Source organism: Ctenopharyngodon idella, chromosome 14 (genome assembly GCF_019924925.1).
Source record: "Ctenopharyngodon idella isolate HZGC_01 chromosome 14, HZGC01, whole genome shotgun sequence".
NCBI lineage: Eukaryota > Metazoa > Chordata > Actinopteri > Cypriniformes > Xenocyprididae > Ctenopharyngodon > Ctenopharyngodon idella.
The window spans coordinates 7339678-7359977 of NC_067233.1; the positions used below are offsets into that span (position 1 = coordinate 7339678).

Consider the following 20300-nt stretch of genomic DNA (forward strand, 5'->3'; position numbering starts at 1 on the left):
AAGCCAGAAATATGTATCAATGCAATTTTCATGAAGTAAACTTTTTCTAAAAGCCTTCCTTCCGCCGGAAAAAATAGTCCCTGACCGTGAACAGCAACAGAAGTTACATTTTCACGCCATTAGATGGCGCAAAGACTGTCTTTATGAGTGTGTCAGTCAGTAGCGAAGACTTTTACGTTGAAAAGACTGAATTGTTGTGAACACGGAACAATAAGATGCAACTGACAAATGCTTTGACTAGTGCTGTCAGTCACGGGAAAGCCTCTTAACTATTAAAAGGACAAGATAATACATCGGACATTTAAACAGATTTTTTTATTATGAACATAGGACTGACCTGAAGGAAAATGCAAAATTTGAATGCAGGTAATAAACTCACTCACTCAATCTCTTTCTCACAATACTCTTCTACATAATACAGTAAGCTTCAATGAACAATATCAACTGAGAACAAAGAGTTTACGTTGCTAAGAGTGGTTGCTAAGGGCTGGGGCCCCTGCAGGATTTTATCTCAGGGTTCGCGCAGAACTAGCGCAACCCCCCCCCCCCCCCCCGTGAATTTGCTTCGTGAATTTTATGTTTTGTTTTTTATGTTATATCTGCGCGGCTTTGTCAGGAAATGTGCATATTTTTTAAGAGAAACATGTGATTAACAAAAAACGAAGCCTCACTTTCTTTCCAGTCACGTGAATTCTTCCTGCCACACTTTAATAATTATATTATCAGAAAACTAAACACATTTATTGTTGTCAGGCTTTTATTTGTGCTTAATGGATAAAACAAAGGAGCTGCGCACTCAGGTTTATGGCTGCTGTAAAATTTTACCTGCCACAAGATGGCACTGTTTTCGACACTCTTGATGCTTTGAAACTTTTCCCGAAACATTTAGAGAAAAGCTTCAAAACATTTAAAAGTCTTCGATTCTCTATTCCTACTCAATAATTTTCGGACTTTTTGCAAATGTTTCAATCGAATTTAGCGGTTTTAGAGAGCGTTTACTCATTTTGAGTCTGTAAAAGCAACAAAACTAGCCAATCAGATTTCTTTTCACCCATTTCCCCCACGCCCAAACATGCACGTACATACACACATTTGACTTAACACACAAATGCACACTTTTATTCATTCTCATTCTCGCTTGCTTTCTTAATACATCAGGAGTGTATGCAGATAGATTTTAATAATCAATTTGAAAATTATGTAAAAAATAAAAACATCAATTATATATATATATATGTTGTGCACATGATTTAAAAGTACTAATGCTACTAGCATAAAACTAAGAAATTTGTTTGCTACTTTTAGCGCCACAACTGATCCTGCCTGAAGAGAAGCAGTCTGAATGGTTCACTTAATTAAATTACGTTTTGTGTAAATTAATTTAATCAAGTAAAGATAGACTAGCATTTAAGAAAATCTTCAAAGGTATAAAAAGTGTGAGATATCTAGGTTATATAGGCTATAACCTAGTAGGCCTTTGTCCTCTACAAAACTCCCTGCATCTACAAATGAGCGCAGTGAACAAACACCTGTCGCTACTTGTCTTCTATCTTTTGATGTCTCAATTTTTCAGTGATCTTTCTCAGTTTCAATAGAAAGAGCAACGAAAAATCACAGCTTTGAATCTCTGATTGATTGCACAATATGGCAGGGGGTGGGGTAAACGTGAGGGAGACTTTGCTTCATTTTTCCATATTACGTAAAAATGGAAAAGGGGGAGGGGGATCTGCCAAGAGTATTCATTTGATCTGAATGGAACTACAATTTATTCCTGGACAGCCATCCCAGTTCATCATGGAGAGGCATTCCCCAGCCAGCCTTTTGTCTCTGGTTCTGACAGGCCTCAACTGCTATTCTAACCCTCAAGAGCATGCTATATTAAATCAATATATAATATTACCAAGGTCAAAATGCAACCCGTGATCAGCTGCATGTTTCCCCAACCCCTAGTGACACGCACCCATCCATCTCCCTATGACAAAATTCTTTCTGTTTTACTAGAGGCTTCTCACACAGCATGTCCTGCTAGATGACAATGAAGGCTCAGATGATAATATTATTGTAGTTGAGAACTGGAGGATAGTGGTTTCAAAGGGAAATGGTACATATATTTAATAGAATGGAGTCCTGGTGGTTTGCTCTTTAATGATGTGGAACATAAACCCAAGAACACAGATATTTAGCCAAGCCTCAGTTAAATTAAATACAGGTTAGAGTCAAACTGAAGAAACTTTGTCTTCATTCAGACAGCACACAGAAGAAAGAAAAAAGGAGTGAAAAAAGGATGTTTTATAGTACAAGATTGCCATCTACTGGTAAAAGTAATATACAACCAAATCAAATGCATCAGTTTAAGCTTTATTGTGTGAAAGATTTAACATGTGACAATGTATATTCCTTGAGAATATAAGCATTAAAAAAACATTTTAACTCTGCAGTACATACTGAATGAAACCATACATTGTATTATGACAATATTGAATGTTCTCCTTTGGATGTAATGTAAGAAAAAAATATAAACATTGTCCTGTTGGAGGAAGACAGGACGCTACCTTCATTTCACATATTGATCACTGTACGAATACTGAAAAAGAGAAAGTGTATATTACTGTATATTAGCATATATTATATATATATAATTATTAGTCAATGTAAAAATTTCTGTGTGCTGTATATGAAAAAATACCTTTTTCCGGTGATCATGAGATCGAAGGCCTGGTTAACCTGATCTAAAGTCAGTCTGTGTGTCACAAACTCATCCAGCAGAATCTTCCCACTCATATAATCCTGCACCAACTTAGGCACCGCCTCAACACTCTTCCAACCTGTCAATCAGATAGGAAGAATAGAGAAGTTACTTAAATTTTTGCAGGTGTCTTCCACCCAAACAACTCACATTACACTAATAAACAGTAAAATTAGAGAGGACTGTAAAACGATTAGACCCAATTCTCCATATCACATCAAACTGGTACTGCACCTGCAACATACACATCAAAATACAACCATGAGTATTTGAATTGATCAGGCATGCTTTTACCGCCAAAATAGGAGCCTTTGAGAGTTTTTCCTAGCAGAATATCCTCAGAGACCAGAGTTAGTTCCCCCATCCGGGTCCAGCCCACCATCACACAGACTCCCCCTGCAGGACTGCACGCTTCCACAGCAGCCCTCTGATTGTGCGATAAGATTCATTCGTTTACATATGAATCCGGATTAGTAATGTTTTTCTATGACTATGTGGTTTGCAACCACATAGAACTCTTTGACAATTAAAGGGTTAGTTCAAAATTTCAGTCATTTATTACTCACCCTCATGTCGTTCCACACCCGTAATTCCTTCGTTCATCTTCGGAACACAAATTAAGATATTTTTGATAAAATCCAATGGCACAGTGAGGCCTGCATTGCCAGCAAGATCATTTCCTTTTTCAATGCCCAGAAAGATACTAAAAACATATTTAAAACAGTTCATGTGGCTACAGTGGTTCAACCTTAATATTATAATGTGACAAGAATACTTTTTGTGTGCCAAAAAAAAAAAAAAAAAAAAACACAAAATAGCAACTTTATTCAACAATATCTAGTGATGGGCGATTTCAAAACACTGCTTCATGAAGCTTTGAAGCTTACAAATCATTTGTTTCAAATCAGTGGTTCAGAGCGCCAAAATCATGTGATTTCAGTAAACAAGGCTTCGTAACGTTGCAAGTGTTTCGAAACTTCAATAGTTCACGTGATTTTGGCAGTTTGATACACGCTCCGAACCACTGATTCGTAAAGATTCGTAAAGCTTCGAAGCTTCATGAAGCAGTGTTTTGAAATCGCCCATCACTAGATATTGTTGAATAAAGTCGCTATTTTGGCACACAAAAAGTATTCTTGTCGCTTTATAATATTAAGGTTGAACCACTGTAGTCACATGAACTGTTTTAAATATGTTTTTAGTACCTTTCTGGGCATCTGAAAGTGTTAATTATCTTGCTGGCGATGCAGGCCTCACTGAACTATTGGATTTCATCAAAAATATCTAAATTTGTGTTCTGAAGATGAACGAAGGTCTTACGGGTGTGGAACGACATGAGGGTGAGTAATTAATGACATAATTTTCATTTTTGGGTGAACTAACCCTTTAAGGTACTCCTAGAAATGAAAAAGCTATATTATAATGATAAAGATATATTTTTAAAAATTGTTCTAAAATGTAAAAGAATAGCAGAGAGAATCACACCACACAAGTATAACAAAAACGGCACAGAGGAACAATATCATTGGAATCACTTTTAGAGCAATTTTTGAGACAGGGATAACTGGAGGTCAGAGTAATGGGAGTGCCAAAAGGTTCCACAATGTACAGAATGCTACAACAGAAACTAACCCCTAACCCTACCCCACACCGTTCGTGACCAATTGTAAAGACCTTTCGACAGACCCACTACTCCTACCTGTAGATACCCACACTATGGATTTTTTCCAGCTAATGAGTGATAAAAACATTGACAATCAATCAGAATCCATCCTGCTTTAAAGAGCTTGAGCATTTAAAGCAGCAGACAACAAAACTGTAGCATGCTTATAATAAAAGTTATCTTGCATTGGTGTGGACATTAATAAAGTTATCTTTATCATTGGTGCGAATGGGCCTTAACTTACCATGACACCCACATTCCCAACACACTCAATAGCAAAGTCAACGCCACCATTAGTCAGCTCCCTCAGCACCTCCTGAATGGGTTTATTGTGGTCTTTTGGGTTCACAAACTCAGTGGCTCCAAAAGTCTTGGCGATCTCAAACTTGTCTGGGTTGATGTCAACGGCGATGATCCTGGTGGCACCGGCAGCCCTGCATCCCATGACAGCTGCTAGTCCGACAGCTCCCAAACCAAACACCGCACATGTAGAGCCAGAGTCTACCTGGGAAAGACAATGCCAAACTATGACACGGTACAAGCTGGTGGGATGTTATTTTTATTTTATGTATCGCCTTTTTGTTGTTATGCCAGTAGAAATCACACACCTTGCCTGTGTTCACTGCTGCCCCATATCCTGCAGATACTCCACAGCCCAGCAGACAGACTCTGTCCAGAGGAGCGTCTGGGTGAATCTTGGTGACGTTGTCCTCTGGCACAACAGTATATTCAGAAAAGGTGCTGATACCAATAAACTGATGAATCTGCTGATTCTTACAGGTGATCCTGCTAGTGCCGTCTGCAAGAACACACTGCTGAGTTTTCTCCCTAGGAAATAAAAAGGTTCTAAATGGAACTGATTTATTTTATCATCCACCTCATTATTCTAGTCTATGAGCTTAGGAGAACTTTATAAAGAAAAAAAAGAAAAAAATTCACAATAACTCACCAGTTTTTGGTGCAGAGGTTTGTCTTTGGACTCAGGCAGCGTTCACATTGTCCACACTGTGGCACGACTAGAAGAATAACTTTATCTCCTGTAGATATATGTGGATAGAATGCAGTGTTTTAAATTAAAGAAAAATTGTAAGAACTACAAAGCAGATTTATTTACCATTATTTACATGCCATTTTTATTTTTTAATCATTTACTTATTAATTATTATATCTTTTATCACTATTAATCTATTTATTTGCTCTTTATACATGTCTTTGTTACATTTTTGTACACATGAATAGACTAATAAAGACAAAAGGACCAAGAAAAAGACCAATTACAATTTAGTATTCAAATATTACTGAAGTCATCACTGTCAGTTACATTTTAAATAAAGAATATATCAATGAGGGATTTTTAAATTATATTTTAACACATTTATGTCTACTTACAAAAAAAATATATTAATAAATTGGAAGTCTACTAGTTAAAAAAAAAAAAAAAAAAAAAAAAAGCCTCCAATATGGATTTATGTTTACCTTTAGACATCTTTGTGACACCTGGACCAACACTCTCCACCACTCCTGCCCCCTCATGCCCCAAGACCACAGGAAAGGGCTGAGGATTCATAGTTTTACCAACCTCATGCAGGAAAGTCCAGTCTGTGTGACATACTCCAGATGACAACATACTATCTGACAAGGGTCAATTGAAAGTCAATGGTCTGATTCATAACATCTTTATGCAAGTCTACATATATGCATTGTATGTAAACAAATTACATACAGACATGGCCAAAGGAGTGTAACGGACCTACCTTAATTCGTACTTCGTGTGCTTTGGGAGGGGCAACCTCTACGTCCTCAATGGAAAGTGCTTTTCCGGGTTCCCAGGCCACTGCTGCCTTGCACTTGATCACCTTATAATAATAATAATAATAATAATAATAAACATTTAATTTAATTTCATAGTCTTAAAAACAGCATTCTTTGATGGCAACTATCTGAGGATTCTCTTTCCCTTATGTCCTTACCTTGCCCTCAGTTTCCATGATAGCCTCACACTTCTAATACAATGAATCGTTTCCAAAGTTGTCAATAAACAGCCTCCTAAAAGAACAAGAATAAAAATTAAAAAGCTTGAATTTGTGATTTTTTTCTTTCTTACTTTTTGTACAAGCTGACCAAGAGGCAATATAGAGATGATTTTACAGAGAAGGGAGCTATTATGGATTGTTACCCTTCAGACTTTATCACCAATGGGTTTAAATGATGAAGCGTTATTTGATGTAATGTTATAAAATAATGGTATTTATATTTTCTGTATTCATTATTTGTATTTTTTGTGATGTTATTGATATAATGATAAATTGTGTCATTAATTGTAATTGGTGGTGATGTGTCATGATGTGCAAGGTTAATTGTTCATTGATGTACAAACAACAAAAAGCTTGCCAAAAAAAAAAAAAAGTATATAGGCAGCATAGGCTGGAAAATGGCTTGTTTCAAAATGTTTCCAAAATATTCACTGGTTCTGACATTATAACCATAAATACATTAACACATGATGTGATGTATGCAACACTGTTCTTTTAATATTAAAAAAAAAACATAGAAAAATCACTTAAAATTACATTGTCATACAGACATAGAAAAATAACATATTGTGTTTTTTAAATATGGTAATTTCAATACTAATCATGAAAATAAATTGCACAATTGTAAATATTTGTGATGGCATATTTTAAAAACTATCCCACTTTAGCTTAACATGTTTGATGAACGGGGACAGTAGCTTTCATGTAAAGTGAAAACTTTTAAAGATATTCTGATGGATTATCATCAAACATGCTGTCATGATTTACCTTTATGAACCATATCATAAAGCCTAGATATTTATCTGTGCACACAGGCATGAGGTTGCATATATGCTGGCATATGTTTTTCTCACCCTTGTGTGGCGTCGCAATAAGGAAGTATTGTAATGCAAGTTTTACATTACAAAATATGGAGCACTTTTCATAGCAGAATGATGATGTTTTCAATATGATTTTAGAAAACAGTACACATTTCTTTTCGTTTAAAAACACTTTTTCCTTAAATCAGTTCAAGTACAAATCATTGCCTAACATTATTGTACTGACACTATGCTAAATATTTTTCAAATTAATTCACACCGAGGAGGATTGTGACATCCCTCAAGGCTATAAAGTATTTTTGAGTAGTTTACCATATTTAAAGCACATTCAATAAATCAGATGACTGCATGCACAGATTTACAGTTTGCATATGTTTGTATTCTATTAATAACTTACATTCAGAGCTGTTTTTGTCAGGGTTCGGAGAGGACCTGCTGGTACTAGTGTACTTTGTACTTGTGAACAGCTGCTATATGATTTTTCAAAACATGCATTACTGAATGATTGACCAATCCAGCAGCTGAAGAAACTGCTGCCTGCATGTGATTGGATAACCCACAGATAACTATGAGTCAACCTTCCTCTTTCCAACAGCAGAAAAAGCAAGCCCCATGGAAATTGCAAGCATGCAATCTACAGCTAATAGAGAGAAGATACAACCAAATCAAATTCAACAGACTTGGCTTTATTGAGTGGAACAGTTTCTGATCATAACAGACACATTCCTTGTATTCTCCTTGAGAATATAAACAAAGAACAATCAATGCTCTATTCAGTAAATCGGACTTCCCCTTTCCTATACTTATACATTTATATTATTGTGCCTGAGCTATAGCTACTGCATAAGTGAAAAGGGACCTTTGGATTAGCAGATACAGGAGATAATCACTGTCTAAACATTGCCCTATCTCTCTTTTCCTTTGTATATATTGCAGAACAGTCTTTTATACTAGTTTGCCAAGCTTATGATGGCAGTTAACTGTCAAGATAACAGCAAAACTGATTTCTTAAACTTGTCACTTACACTTATGACATTGATTCAGCCTTGAAATTATGTGTTCTGTTTGAAGGAAATTGGGAATCACCTGCATTTCACATCTCAATCACTGTCCGAATACTGAGAAGAGAGAAAAATATCAAATTACATTTAGGTTTTAATATAATATATATTTAATATAAAATATATTTTGCATTTCATGCATAGACATGTGGAAAATGAAACTGTACTGTAGATTAGATTTATCACTTCAAGAGTCAGCATGAAATGCATGAAATGGAAATTCATGCAATTGTATATACTTAGATCTTATTGTGAATGATTCATCCATGTATGTCTTTTTTATCTCATCATTTATAATCAAAATATATTTTCTCTCAATCTTCCTTTTATAAAATATTAGGGCTGCCCCCGACTAAAGATTTTTCTAGTCGACTATTAATCGTTTATTTAAGCCATAAGTCAACTAATCACATGTTTATATTAATTTAATTACTTAAATATATACAGAGGAGAATACTAAACCATAACTCGCATTTAATATATATATATATATATATATATAGGAGTAATATAGCTTGCCGCAAAGCACTGGCAAAAGTAATGAGTATGAATGTGAAAAATAGCAAGGAGACATTTTATTAATAAACCAGTGTTTTCTGAGTCATTGTCGGCTGCAAAGATGAAGTTGACGATGCTGCCTCGCCATCTCTGCAGTATAGTGAATGCGCCTATAGAGAGAAATGCACCTTTCATATGGATTACATATGCAGAGAGTATTTCTTTTTGAGAGTATTTTGAATTGGTTTGTTTAAAAGTAGACATTCCAAGTTTTCTATAGGTATATTTCTTATGTCTGTGAGGTTTCATTTTGGTTAATTTTTGTGACACGCTCCAGTTTAGGGAGACCGAGACGGTTTTCTTTATTTTACAAAGGCACAACATTTTCTTGTTATTGTAAATGTACACAAATAAAAGTAGTTTTGAATGATGTATTACCCTTATCCGTATGACCAAAAACGTTTGGATTTCCTGCCCGACATACTGTAATTCCCACAAGGACCCGCCATTAACGATCTGTCTCTCACGGACTGCCTGACTTCACCACAATATTTTTCTTTTTTCTTTTCTACGACTAACCAACTAATAAAATGTTCATCGACTAAGCCTCTTCTAGTCAATTAGTAACGATTAGTCGACTATTAGGGGCAGCCCTATAAAATATATGAACATTCTGATTATGCTGAACAAACGTATATTGTATATGCATGTTGCAAAATGATTAATCATGTAAGATAAGCAAATTTTTTCTGGTGCTTTTCATCATAAAACAAATCCATGACTGTGTTCATTAGTAGATGCAAATATAACTGACCTTTTTCCAGTGATCAAGAGATCAAAGGCCTGGTTAACCTGATCTAGAGTCAGTCTGTGTGTCACAAACTCATCCAGCAGAAGCTTCCCACTCATATAATCTTGAACCAGTCTGGGCACCGCCTCAACACTCTTCCAACCTGTCAATCAGAAGGGTAATTACTTTAAAATTATTAATTTTTCATGTTTACTATCTAAACAGTTCATACTACACTAAATACATTGAAAGTTGCCTTGGAGCAATCTTGGCATTCACCTCCAAAATAAGTGCCTTTCAGAGTTCTTCCTAGTAGGATATCCAGGGGGGCCAGAGAAAGCTCCTCCACCTCAACCCATCCCACAATCACACAGACTCCCCCTGCAGGACTGCACGCTTCCACAGCAGCTCTCTGGTTAGAGGAAACTGCATTAGTTCCATTAACCACAGGGCACATACAGTAAACGATTTTCTTCTACATGGCAACTTGACTTGCTTATAAAAACAACACTGAAGTCAGAACATCTTTGAAAATAAAACAGCTCTACCAGTAAACTTCCATTTATATGGAATTATAATACACACTGATTATTGGTACATACCATGACACCCACATTCCCCACACACTCAAGAGCGAAGTCAACACCACCATTAGTCAGCTCCCTCAGCACCTCCTGAATGGGTTTATTGTGGTCTTTTGGGTTTACAAACTCAGTGGCTCCAAATGTCTTGGCGATCTCAAACTTGTCTGGGTTGATGTCAACGGCGATGATCCTGGTGGCACCGGCAGCCCTGCATCCCATGACAGCTGCCAGTCCGACAGCTCCCAAACCAAACACCGCACATGTAGAGCCAGAGTCTACCTGGGAAAGACAATGCCAAACTATGACACGGTACAAGCTGGTGGGATGTTATTTTTATTTTATGTATCGCCTTTTTGTCATTATGCCAGTAGAAATCACACACCTTGCCTGTGTTCACTGCTGCCCCATACCCTGTAGATACTCCACAGCCCAGCAGACAGACTCTGTCCAGAGGAGCGCCTGGGTGAATCTTGGTGACGTTGTCCTCTGGCACAACAGTATATTCAGAGAAGGTGCTGATACCAATAAACTGATGAACCTGCTGATTCTTACAGGTGATCCTGCTAGTGCCGTCTGCAAGAACACACTGCTGAGTTTTCTCCCTAAGAGGCAGAGAAAAATGTCCATGAATGTCAAACAGATTTTTGCAAAAATGGAAATTTTGCATTACAATATTAAAAAGAGTTTCATGACTTCTTGAATAACTTTTTTAATGAACAACACTCAATCATGAAAAATAAATCAAATTAAAAACATATTTAATAATATTTAAGTTAAGTTAACCACTTTATTAACCCCACAAGGGGCAATTATATTAGGGCAGTGGCAACACATCATAGACAGAAAGAAGAAAAAAAAAATACATTAAAACCATCATATTCATATTCAACAACCACATATTACAACATTCCAATGCACCATGCTTTATGATCAAATTCACACAAGGAGAGAGAGAAAAAAACAAAACAAAACTCAAGAATCCTTAATAAAGCTTGCATTAAAAATACGAACAGTTCTGGTATAAAAGTGAACATGTATCAATTTATCAGGCACTTAATACTTAGACGTCTGCCCGAGGGCAGTGACTTAAAATTCATCTGCAGGGGGTGTGTATTATCAATCATAATACACCTAGTTTTCCGTAAGGCTTATTGAATATATATTGAATGATCATCCCAAATAAAACAGAAATGCTAACTAACTACAGTCAATCTCCACTCAAAAGTTTATTCTAACCAGTTTTTGGTGCAGAGGTTTGTCTTTGGACTCAGGCAGCGTTCACATTGTCCACACTGTGGCAGGAACAGAGGAATGACTTTATCTCCTGTAGATATATGATAATGTTATAATGTTTACACTTATGTATCTAAAATGAACTGATTAAGATGATGTAATTGAGAAATCAGAAATCCATTTATAAGCATTTCATATCTTGTTAGAAGTAAGAATATTATGATCAAGTGTTTATGATCGATTTTTTGGTTTACCTTTAGACACCTTTGTAACTCCTGGACCAACACTTTCCACAGTTCCAGCTCCTTCATGTCCCAGGATTAAAGGAAAAGGGCGTGGCTTCATTTTAGCAACATCATAGAGGTAGGCCCAATCTGAGTGGCACACCCCAGATGCTGCTATCTGACAAGGATTGATAAATAGTCATTGAAATAAAATAATGTTTGATCCTTTAAGAGCACAATAAAAACATTTCTAATTTAATTTTTAAACGATTAAAAAAAAAATTAAATCATTTAAAAGCATATAGTTGATAGCCAGAATAGGTTACCCCCTTATTCTCAGGTGTTTTTATAAATTGTATTTTAAGTTTAAGTCTACATTTATACTATAACTAGCCAAACATAAAGAATATAATGGTCCAACCTTAATTCGTACTTCATGCGCTTTGGGAGGGGCAACCTCCACTTCCTCAATGGAGAGTGCTTTTCCTGGTTCCCAGGCCACTGCTGCTTTGCACTTGATCACCTTAGAGTATAAAAGTTACTGTTCAAGTTTGGGGTTTGTAAGATTTTTTATTTTTTAGAAGCACAATATGTAATTTTTCCCCACTAGAGGTCGCCTATTCATAACAAAGGTGTAGCTTGATGACGCAGAGATTGAGCACGGAATCATGGACGTCGTCTTCACCTCACAGTCAGTGGAAAAGAATCCGACGTGACTCGGGAAGAAATCATGTTCATGGATGAGATTATTAACGTTACTGTAGTATGAAGCAGAGCAGGGCAGAGTGCCGTGGGAGCAAGACGAGGCCGCTGGAGCGATTGCTAATGAGAGACTGGCGCGAGACACGGATCGAGAGCAGCAGAACTTTTATTATGCCACAGTCGGCGCTTTCGCTTCTTCCGGTCAAGCGTATGTGGGGTAAAACAGCGCTGTTTTATCATATGAGATACATTTGAGTGTGTTGAAAATGATGTTATAACGTTACTCTGTGCGTTCGCTCGGCGGCTGCTATAATACATTTGCAATAAGCTAGATCGATATTAGAATATCATATAAAGAGAATATCATAATAAATGCTGGATGGCTTGTGTTGCTAAATGACATGCAATTAATTTTAAAACATATTGTATGATGGAGAAAATGTTGTATTACTGTTACTAAAAAGCTACTATGTTAGCCACTTGAAAAAATAGTGTTTTTCTCTGAGGCATGATAAAAACATGGTACTTGCAGAAAATCAATAAAATGAGATTCAAACAATAAGACTAACAGTGTTGAGCAATATAACAATTAGTTTTCTGTCTATAAATGTATCCAAAAAGTTGTTCCCTTGTCCAATAAACATATATAAAAGCGTCTTTGGCGTTTCCATGCTTTCTACAAAATAAAACCGGAAATCGAGGGTAATGCAGGTATGATGTCACGAGATGACAAGGGATGTTAAAATTGCTTATTTCTCTGGATTTAAACATTCTTGGAAACATTTGGGATAATGTATGTACACAAGTCAACAAAATATATAAAACTGTCCTAGTGTTTTTTGTATATTTTAATACAAAAATCTTACATATTGTTTCTTTAAATTTCAAATAAATGCTGTTCTTTTGAATTTTTTATTCATCAAAAATGTATCATGGTTTCCAGAAAATTCCAGCATTGTTTCTTTAGCACCAAATCAGCATATTAGAATTACTTCTGAAGCATAATGCTGTTGTTTAAAATTGTAATAATATTTCACACTACTGTTTTTACTGTTTTTCTGTATAGCTGAATAAATGCAGCCTTGGTTGAGACTGTTTTCAAAAACATTAAAAAAATCTTACAAACCCCAAACTTTTGAAAGCTAGTGTGTATATATGTTATATATAAGGATTGAAAAGTTGCTACAATATTACATTTTCATTTCCTCTTATGTCCTTACCTTACCCTCAGTTTCCATGGCAACCTCACACTTTCGATACGGTGAATCTTCCCACTGTGAGCTATAGACAACGTTGCAGAAACAGAACATTTATGGCAATTAAAATGCTGAAACAAAAGCAGAAATATTCTGCTGATGGTAATACAAAAAAAGTACTCTAGCATGCTAATTTTTAGCAATTCTGCATATAAAAACATATAATTTATCATTTAAAAAGACATTGCAGGAGATGCATGTTAATAATACTTTTTAACTCACTCAGTGACTAGTGCTTTTACCTGGGTTCAAGAGAGCGGTGTTGTTGGTTTTTCTTTTGTGCTTTGCATATTCAGAATTTGGGATGCTGGCCAAACATCATATGATTGGCTCCGTCATTCTTCGGCGCAATCAAATCAATGGCGGAATCAAAACAGGTTGGAACGTGGTCTCCATCTAGTGGACTGTTTGGAAACTACGTTCAATTTAAAAAAATTAAATCACCCCAAAATGTCGTATTTTATTCACCCTCAGTTCCAAACCCGGGTGAATTTCTTTCTTATATAGAACACAAAAGATGTTAGGTAGAATGAGCATTAGTCGCCATTCACTTTCTATATATGAAAAAATGGCAATGTCAGTAAATGGTGACTGAGGCTGATCCCTTTAAGAAATATAAGTACCTCCCCACAGCTCCCTAATATGTTAGTAGGGCGGGACAGTGGGGCCAATTAATGACACCTGGTTTACAACAAACTGCCACAACAACAAATGTAGTGCTTATATCCTGAGTGAAGTGAAAAAGAGGAGACTGATGGCTTTACTAGCTGTAATTGTGCTTTTTGTTGTAAGATGCTGTAGCACATTGTCAGCAGAAGGTAGATTAAATATTAAAAAAGTTAAATATTTTGATTGGTCTATGTCTTTGACTGACAACATGCCTTTGTATTCCCTCTGGGAGTGGGTTTGAAAACTGCTGTGCTTGGACAGTTGTTCGGTTGTATACAATTAATATGCTTTAAATAGCCTATTATTTTTTTATTTATTTTTTTTAGCATAAATGCAACAAGTGTGTTGTTAACTTTTAGTTTTGATTTTATACCTAGAGCCCCCTCACTCCTCTAATGAAGCCAACAGTACAGACACCGCCTATGGCTTTGTGGCCTGTGTGCTTGCAGTGCTCTTGTATGGAAGTTACTTTGTTCCTGTTAAAACGATAGATACTGGCGATGGTGAGGAGTTTAACTGTACCTTTACCCTCCACACAAACATTTGACCAACTTGTCTTAAAATCTGCTGTCTTTACAGGAATGTTTTTCCAGTGGATTTGCTGTTCAGCTATTTGGTTTGTTGGACTGGTTGCTGACACATTGTTCCACCCCTCCAGAGCCCATCCTGCAGCTATGCTTGGAGGAGCACTTTGGGCCACTGGTAAAGTGTATGTGTGAGTGAATAAACATCTGTTTAATATATACAGATGTCATTTATAACAGATTTACCTCTTAGGAAATATAACAGCTGTCCCAGTTGTGAAGTTTATTGGCCTTGGACTTGGAATTTTGCTTTGGGGATCCAGTGGATTGCTAATTGGATGGGCAAGCTCAAGGTAAGCTGGCTTGATGTTTGACAGAATGGGCTTACAGGGATGTACTGAACTTCCCGATGTAAAACTTTGGAGCACTGAGTTTTATGCTGGTCCAGGGCTGCGTTTCCCAAAAGCATTGTGAGCTAAGTTGATCATAGAGAACATTGGTGGCAGTGGTCTCCACAATCAACTTGGGCTCATTATGCTTTTGGAAAATGCAGGCCAGGCTGATAAATGCAGTTTGAGTTGAATACAGTGTTGAATACAGTTGTCTTTTTATTAATAACATTAAGAAAGATGAATAAGGACTGTAACAAATGTATTGCTCATTGTTAGCTAATGTTAGTTAATGAATTAACTCATTTTTACTTGTCGGACCTATTGATAACCTTTTACAAATGTTTTTAATTGAAGGCAGAGGTAAACCTCTTAAGGGGATAGTTCATCCAAAAAAGCAATTTCTGTTATTAATTACTCACCCTCATGTCGTTCCAAACGTGTCAAACCTTAATTCATCTTCGGAGCACAAATTAAGATATTTTTAATGAAATCTGAGAGGTTTCTGAACCACACAGCAATGTCATTGCACTTTTCAAGGTCCAGAAAGGTGGTAAAAACATTTTTAAAATGGTCCACGTGACTGCGGTGGTTCAACCTTAATGTTATGAAGCAACGAGAATACTTTGTGTGAAAAAACAAACAAAAATAATGACTTTATTTAACAATTTCTTCTCTTCCATGTCAGTCTCCCATGCTGTTCACGTAGTAAACCCAGTGCAGCGCTTCCGAGTTATACGTCAGAACGCCGGCTCATTATCACATGGACTATTTTAACATTGTCTTTACTACCTTTCTAGGCCTTTAAAGTGGTAATGACATTGCAGTCTATCCAGAAGCCCAGAAAGCTCATGGATTTCATCAAAAAATTCTTAATTTGTGTTCAGAAAATGAACAAAGGTCTTACGGGTTTGGAACGACATGAGGGTGAGTAATTAATGACAGAAATTTCATTTTTGGATGAACTAACCCTTTAAGTCATTCCTTTCAAGGTTTGGGTGGTTTGGGCTGCATCCAGAGGAGGTGTCCAAACCGATACTCAATTACTGTGGAGCTGGCCTTTGTCTGCTAAGGTAATGGGAGAGGTGTGTGTGTGTGTTTTTCCCCTAGCAGGGAATGTAATGGTCTACCTCCAAATGCACATGTCAAGATAATGTTTCTTTGGCTAATGAACACTAAAGTTTTACAAAGTAACATTGTTCATTCAACTTAGAAGGTGCTTTTAGTCCTCAGAAATGGAAAGGAAATGCTGCCGGCACACCTCTTTAATATGGACAGACAATATTTCCATCCCCAAAAGATTTCTAGTTCACTTTGGAGTTACACCTCACAAAGATCCTTTTGAGATTGAAGTGCTGCTGTCTTACTCGCCTAAAAGTTTCTCTGAAATTGAAAATGCAATATATTGTGTAAGGCAGGATAAACCTCATCCTAAGACCTGAAGTCACGTTGTATTGTATCTACAGTTCCATCTGATTTTATGGGATAAAAACATCCTTCCGTTTTATTTATTGTGAGAAAACCCTTTGGATTAGTTTTTTTTTTCTCCATAACACAATCATGTCTTTGTTTCAGTGCCATCATATTCTTCTTTGTGAAAAGTGATGTTCAGAAACGTACATCTGAATCCATGCCTTTGTTGATTGATGATAGGGTAAGTTTGTTAGGGCTTTTCTACTTTAAGAGCTTTTTGGATGTTACGTAGAATATTTAGTGTATTTTGTCTTGGATACATGCATCTGCTGACATTTTGTGTGTGCATGTATTCACACTGTCTTTAGAGGCTGAATCCAGACAGCACAAGCCCCAGTGATTCATGGGTGGATACAATTTCACCAAAAAGCAAAAGAGTGTTGTAAGTATCTGCAGATCTTCCAAGTTCCAGTCTGAAGTTTTCTTCAGACACATTTCTGGTTCTTCATCAACATTGTACTGGAATGTTTGAGGGCTTTTTTCTGTGCTTGCTTGTGCGTTCATGTCAACTTATGGCATTTTCAGCTTTATACTCTAATATTGTAAAATTTCTTGTAAGATAAATAATATATCGAATATTTATTTTCTATGATATCCTCTTGTTACAGTGGCTGCATCTTGGCCGTATTTTCAGGTGTCCTTTATGGCTCTTCTTTTGTGCCTGTTTTCTATATTAAAGTTCATGCCACAACCAATTCAAGTATGTTCACTGGATCCAGTCAAAATGGTATGTTATGTATGGTATGATTAAGGTGTTTCTTTATCAATGGCATGCAATTGACCCTTCGCCTGGAGTTTGATTGACAGGTGATCTAACCAATCATAATGCCAAATCCGCCATTTTGTCCGACAAAGCAGTCAGGGGACTTAGTAGATTAACGTTGGTGGACTTGAACTTGAAAAATTATGTGTACTGACGTCTTTCTGTGGTTGAAATGTGGTTCTTTCATGTTTATTTGATGATGATAAATTAACTAGTAGGAAGAGATGATCAATTCATGAGCCGCTTGATCTGAGGTGTTACAGCGATCTGTCACGACACATTAAAGAGCCACAAAACTGTATTTTGTTTAAATTTCTTTAAAAATGACAAAATTTGAGACTTTGTTCCATATCAAAAGTAACCTGCTCTGTCTTGTCTGTCGACGCGTTGTCAGTGTCCTCTTTGTTCCTCGGTGTATTTTTCACTGTTAGAACATGTGTGGCGTGAGAGCGGCATGGCTTGTCGGACATAGCAACAGTAACTAAAAGAGGCGGGTCTTTGCGAACGGTCAATTGTTACAGCTTAATGAGATGCTTTTTAAAATTTCATAGGCTATTCTAACATGTTTTGCCGTCCATTACAGAAATTGACTACTGCTTTGCCCATTACAGTGGAATTTTCCTCATGAGCACAGTGTATTTTCTTAGTTACTGTGCAGTCATGAAGAACAGGCCTCGGATCTATCCCAGAGCCATCTTACCTGGTAATTAATGTGCATTCCATTCAATTCCATTCTATCATCTTTATTTTAACTAAGATGAAAGGACCGTGTTGCTTTGCAACTCCACCACATACCCCTCAAAATATTCCCCCAGCAATTCTATCGCTTTCTACTGAAAAACTGAGTTCTGCATTTCTTAACTCATGCAGGTTTTCTGAGTGGCTTGATGTGGGGATTAGCCACATATGCCTGGCTCATGGCAAATTACTACCTTAGTGCAGTGGTCACATTCCCTATAATTAATGCTGTAAGTATGGCACAAAAGAAAATCTTTCATGTTCTCATTCACCTTGCATTGAAAATCGTATGTAATGACAGTGTGTTTGATTTCAGGGTTTTGGCTTAGTAGCTGCTCTTTGGGGAAGTGTGGTATTTAAAGAGGTCAAAGTAGGTAACATAAATCTATTTGAATTCATTCAGTATTTCAGATGGCATTTTTATTTGACCTAGTTTGACACTTTGTTTTTCAAATGAACATGATGAATATTTATGTAGTGATTTTAAATCTGCAGAGAACACCTTGCATAAGATGAATTTACTACCTTTCATTAGTTTTGTAGTTTTGATGTTATGGTGAGCAATTAGTATAATAATTATGCATTTTAGTGACTTGAGTATATACTGTATGCACGACCCCAGTTCAGATCATAGTCATTTTTTAATTTGTTATTGATTCATTACCAGTAGTAATAAGCAAATCTTGACCAAAAAAAAATGATGCACCTCTCGATGGAAATAAATGTTGTGATGTTATTTCCATCAAGAGGTGCATCAATTTTTGGTCAAGATCTTGTATTGACAATGCAAGAGGTGAGCACTCTGTAAAGTCTCCTCCAGCACATCCCAAAGACTTTCAATGAATTTAAGGTCTGGACTCAGAGGTGCCAATTCATGTATGAAAATTATTCTTCATGCTCCTCCCAACCATTCTTTCACAATTTGAGCCTGATGAATCTTGACATCCTGGAATATGGCCATTATGTGTCTTCTGAAATGTTTTTTTTTTTTTTTTTTTTTTTTTGAGAAATGAAAAGCTACACACTCCATCAATTAGGGTTAGAAGAACTGTTGCCAAACATATAACATGCAAGAAACATAATCACTGCAGTAATGATCCAATCATAGACTCCAAACAGCAACTGTTTTTTTTTTTTTTTTTTTGGCCGGGCAGTATATTTAGGCCAGCCTAACAAACTGATTTTCTTTCCTCAGGGTCTTGGGAACTTGCTGTTGTTCGCTCTGGCATCTTGTGTTGTTCTGGCAGGCTCCCTGTTAACTGCTTACTCAAAAATCTGAGCCTGTACGTTATGTTACCACAAGATGGCAATGGTGTATCAGGTTTTAAACCAATGTTCCTGCCAAAATTTGCAGTCACTGAACAGCCTTATCACCTTGAATAAGGCCTCTGCAGTTGCTTAGTAGGCCTTGATGCAATTTACACATTTCTTGCTATTGCATTTTAATTGCTGTCAAAATTAATTGTAGATTTTCTGTAAATTCACACATATTTGAATTAAACAGTTTCCCCTTTCTGGCTATAGGGTTATGCATGTTGATTTGTATTTGTACTTGTGTTATGTATTTTTATGTATTGTGGACAAAATATCCCCACAAAGATGGCAATATTTGAAATCCTTGTCGGAACATTTTTGAACCATGAAAACAGCTTATAAGTGATTTATACAATGCAGAAAGTTTTCTGTAATGGGTAGTTTCAGGGGTATGGGATAAAATATACAGTTTGTACAGTATAAAAATCATTGTCTATGGAATGTTAAACATGAATCCAGTTGTGTGTGTGATTGTCTAGATTATAATACAGTCTGTCTAGTAATTCTAGATAAGAATACAGTAAGTAATGCATTCCATACCTAAAGGACAACATAATTTGTACTGTTGCTGTACCTGTTTCCTGTCCTCTTCATTGGAGCATATCATTATTAGATGTTATTGTTTCATATTCACACCAGCAAATTCAAGTACAAAATACGTCACAACAACATTGTTGGCAGGTGTGGTTCTTCCTGCTGGAATATTCTATTGTAATTCACTTTTAACATCTTCCTAAAAGACCGGGTTAATGAGCTTTCCTGTTTTTGTAATTTATCAGCTGCTGGGGGGAAAACCAGCCTAAGATGGTTTCCTGCATT

The 20300-nt window shown here is 36.4% G+C and overlaps 3 protein-coding genes across 7 annotated transcripts; 1 reads left to right on the plus strand and 2 right to left on the minus strand.

Moving 5' to 3' along the window:
* Window positions 1–2337: 2337 nt before the first annotated feature.
* zgc:77938 (Alcohol dehydrogenase class-3-like) lies at window positions 2338–6412 on the minus strand. 2 transcript variants are annotated; one of them, XM_051860056.1, is made up of 9 exons: window positions 6380–6412; window positions 6160–6265; window positions 5886–6041; window positions 5359–5446; window positions 5018–5237; window positions 4654–4914; window positions 3041–3173; window positions 2687–2825; window positions 2338–2584 (listed from the first exon to the last, which is right to left on the minus strand). In XM_051860056.1, exons 1-9 carry the CDS (start codon window positions 6395–6397, stop codon window positions 2560–2562), a joined length of 1146 nt encoding a protein of 381 aa, XP_051716016.1. In that variant the 5' UTR covers window positions 6398–6412; the 3' UTR covers window positions 2338–2559. The 2 variants fall into 2 exon arrangements, with proteins under 2 accessions (XP_051716016.1, XP_051716015.1); XM_051860055.1 differs by lacking the exons at window positions 6160–6265; window positions 6380–6412 and having other exon boundaries at window positions 5886–6052.
* Window positions 6132–14033, minus strand: LOC127494290 (alcohol dehydrogenase class-3-like). Of its 3 annotated transcripts, XR_007924842.1 has the most exons (12): window positions 13854–14030; window positions 13576–13636; window positions 12075–12176; window positions 11684–11831; window positions 11433–11520; window positions 10579–10798; window positions 10215–10475; window positions 9892–10024; window positions 9637–9775; window positions 8289–8381; window positions 6380–6455; window positions 6132–6265 (listed from the first exon to the last, which is right to left on the minus strand). XR_007924842.1 is itself a non-coding variant. In XM_051860053.1 (10 exons), exons 2-10 carry the CDS (start codon window positions 13591–13593, stop codon window positions 8357–8359), a joined length of 1134 nt encoding a protein of 377 aa, XP_051716013.1. In that variant the 5' UTR covers window positions 13594–13636; window positions 13854–14028; the 3' UTR covers window positions 7929–8356. The 3 variants fall into 3 exon arrangements, 1 of the variants encoding a protein (XP_051716013.1); XR_007924841.1 differs by lacking the exons at window positions 6132–6265; window positions 6380–6455 and adding an exon at window positions 7872–7903 and having other exon boundaries at window positions 13854–14033; XM_051860053.1 differs by lacking the exons at window positions 6132–6265; window positions 6380–6455 and having other exon boundaries at window positions 7929–8381; window positions 13854–14028.
* A 238-nt stretch (window positions 14034–14271) lies between these two features.
* tmem144b (transmembrane protein 144b) lies at window positions 14272–19892 on the plus strand. 2 transcript variants are annotated; one of them, XM_051860051.1, is made up of 12 exons: window positions 14272–14429; window positions 14658–14783; window positions 14860–14982; window positions 15058–15157; window positions 16186–16266; window positions 16769–16847; window positions 16975–17048; window positions 17275–17393; window positions 18013–18132; window positions 18300–18397; window positions 18484–18541; window positions 19363–19892. In XM_051860051.1, the coding sequence occupies exons 1-12, from the start codon at window positions 14366–14368 to the stop codon at window positions 19548–19550; spliced, it is 1230 nt and encodes a 409-aa protein (XP_051716011.1). In that variant the 5' UTR covers window positions 14272–14365; the 3' UTR covers window positions 19551–19892. The 2 variants fall into 2 exon arrangements, with proteins under 2 accessions (XP_051716011.1, XP_051716012.1); XM_051860052.1 differs by having other exon boundaries at window positions 18484–18537.
* The last annotated feature ends 408 nt before the right edge of the window (window positions 19893–20300 follow it).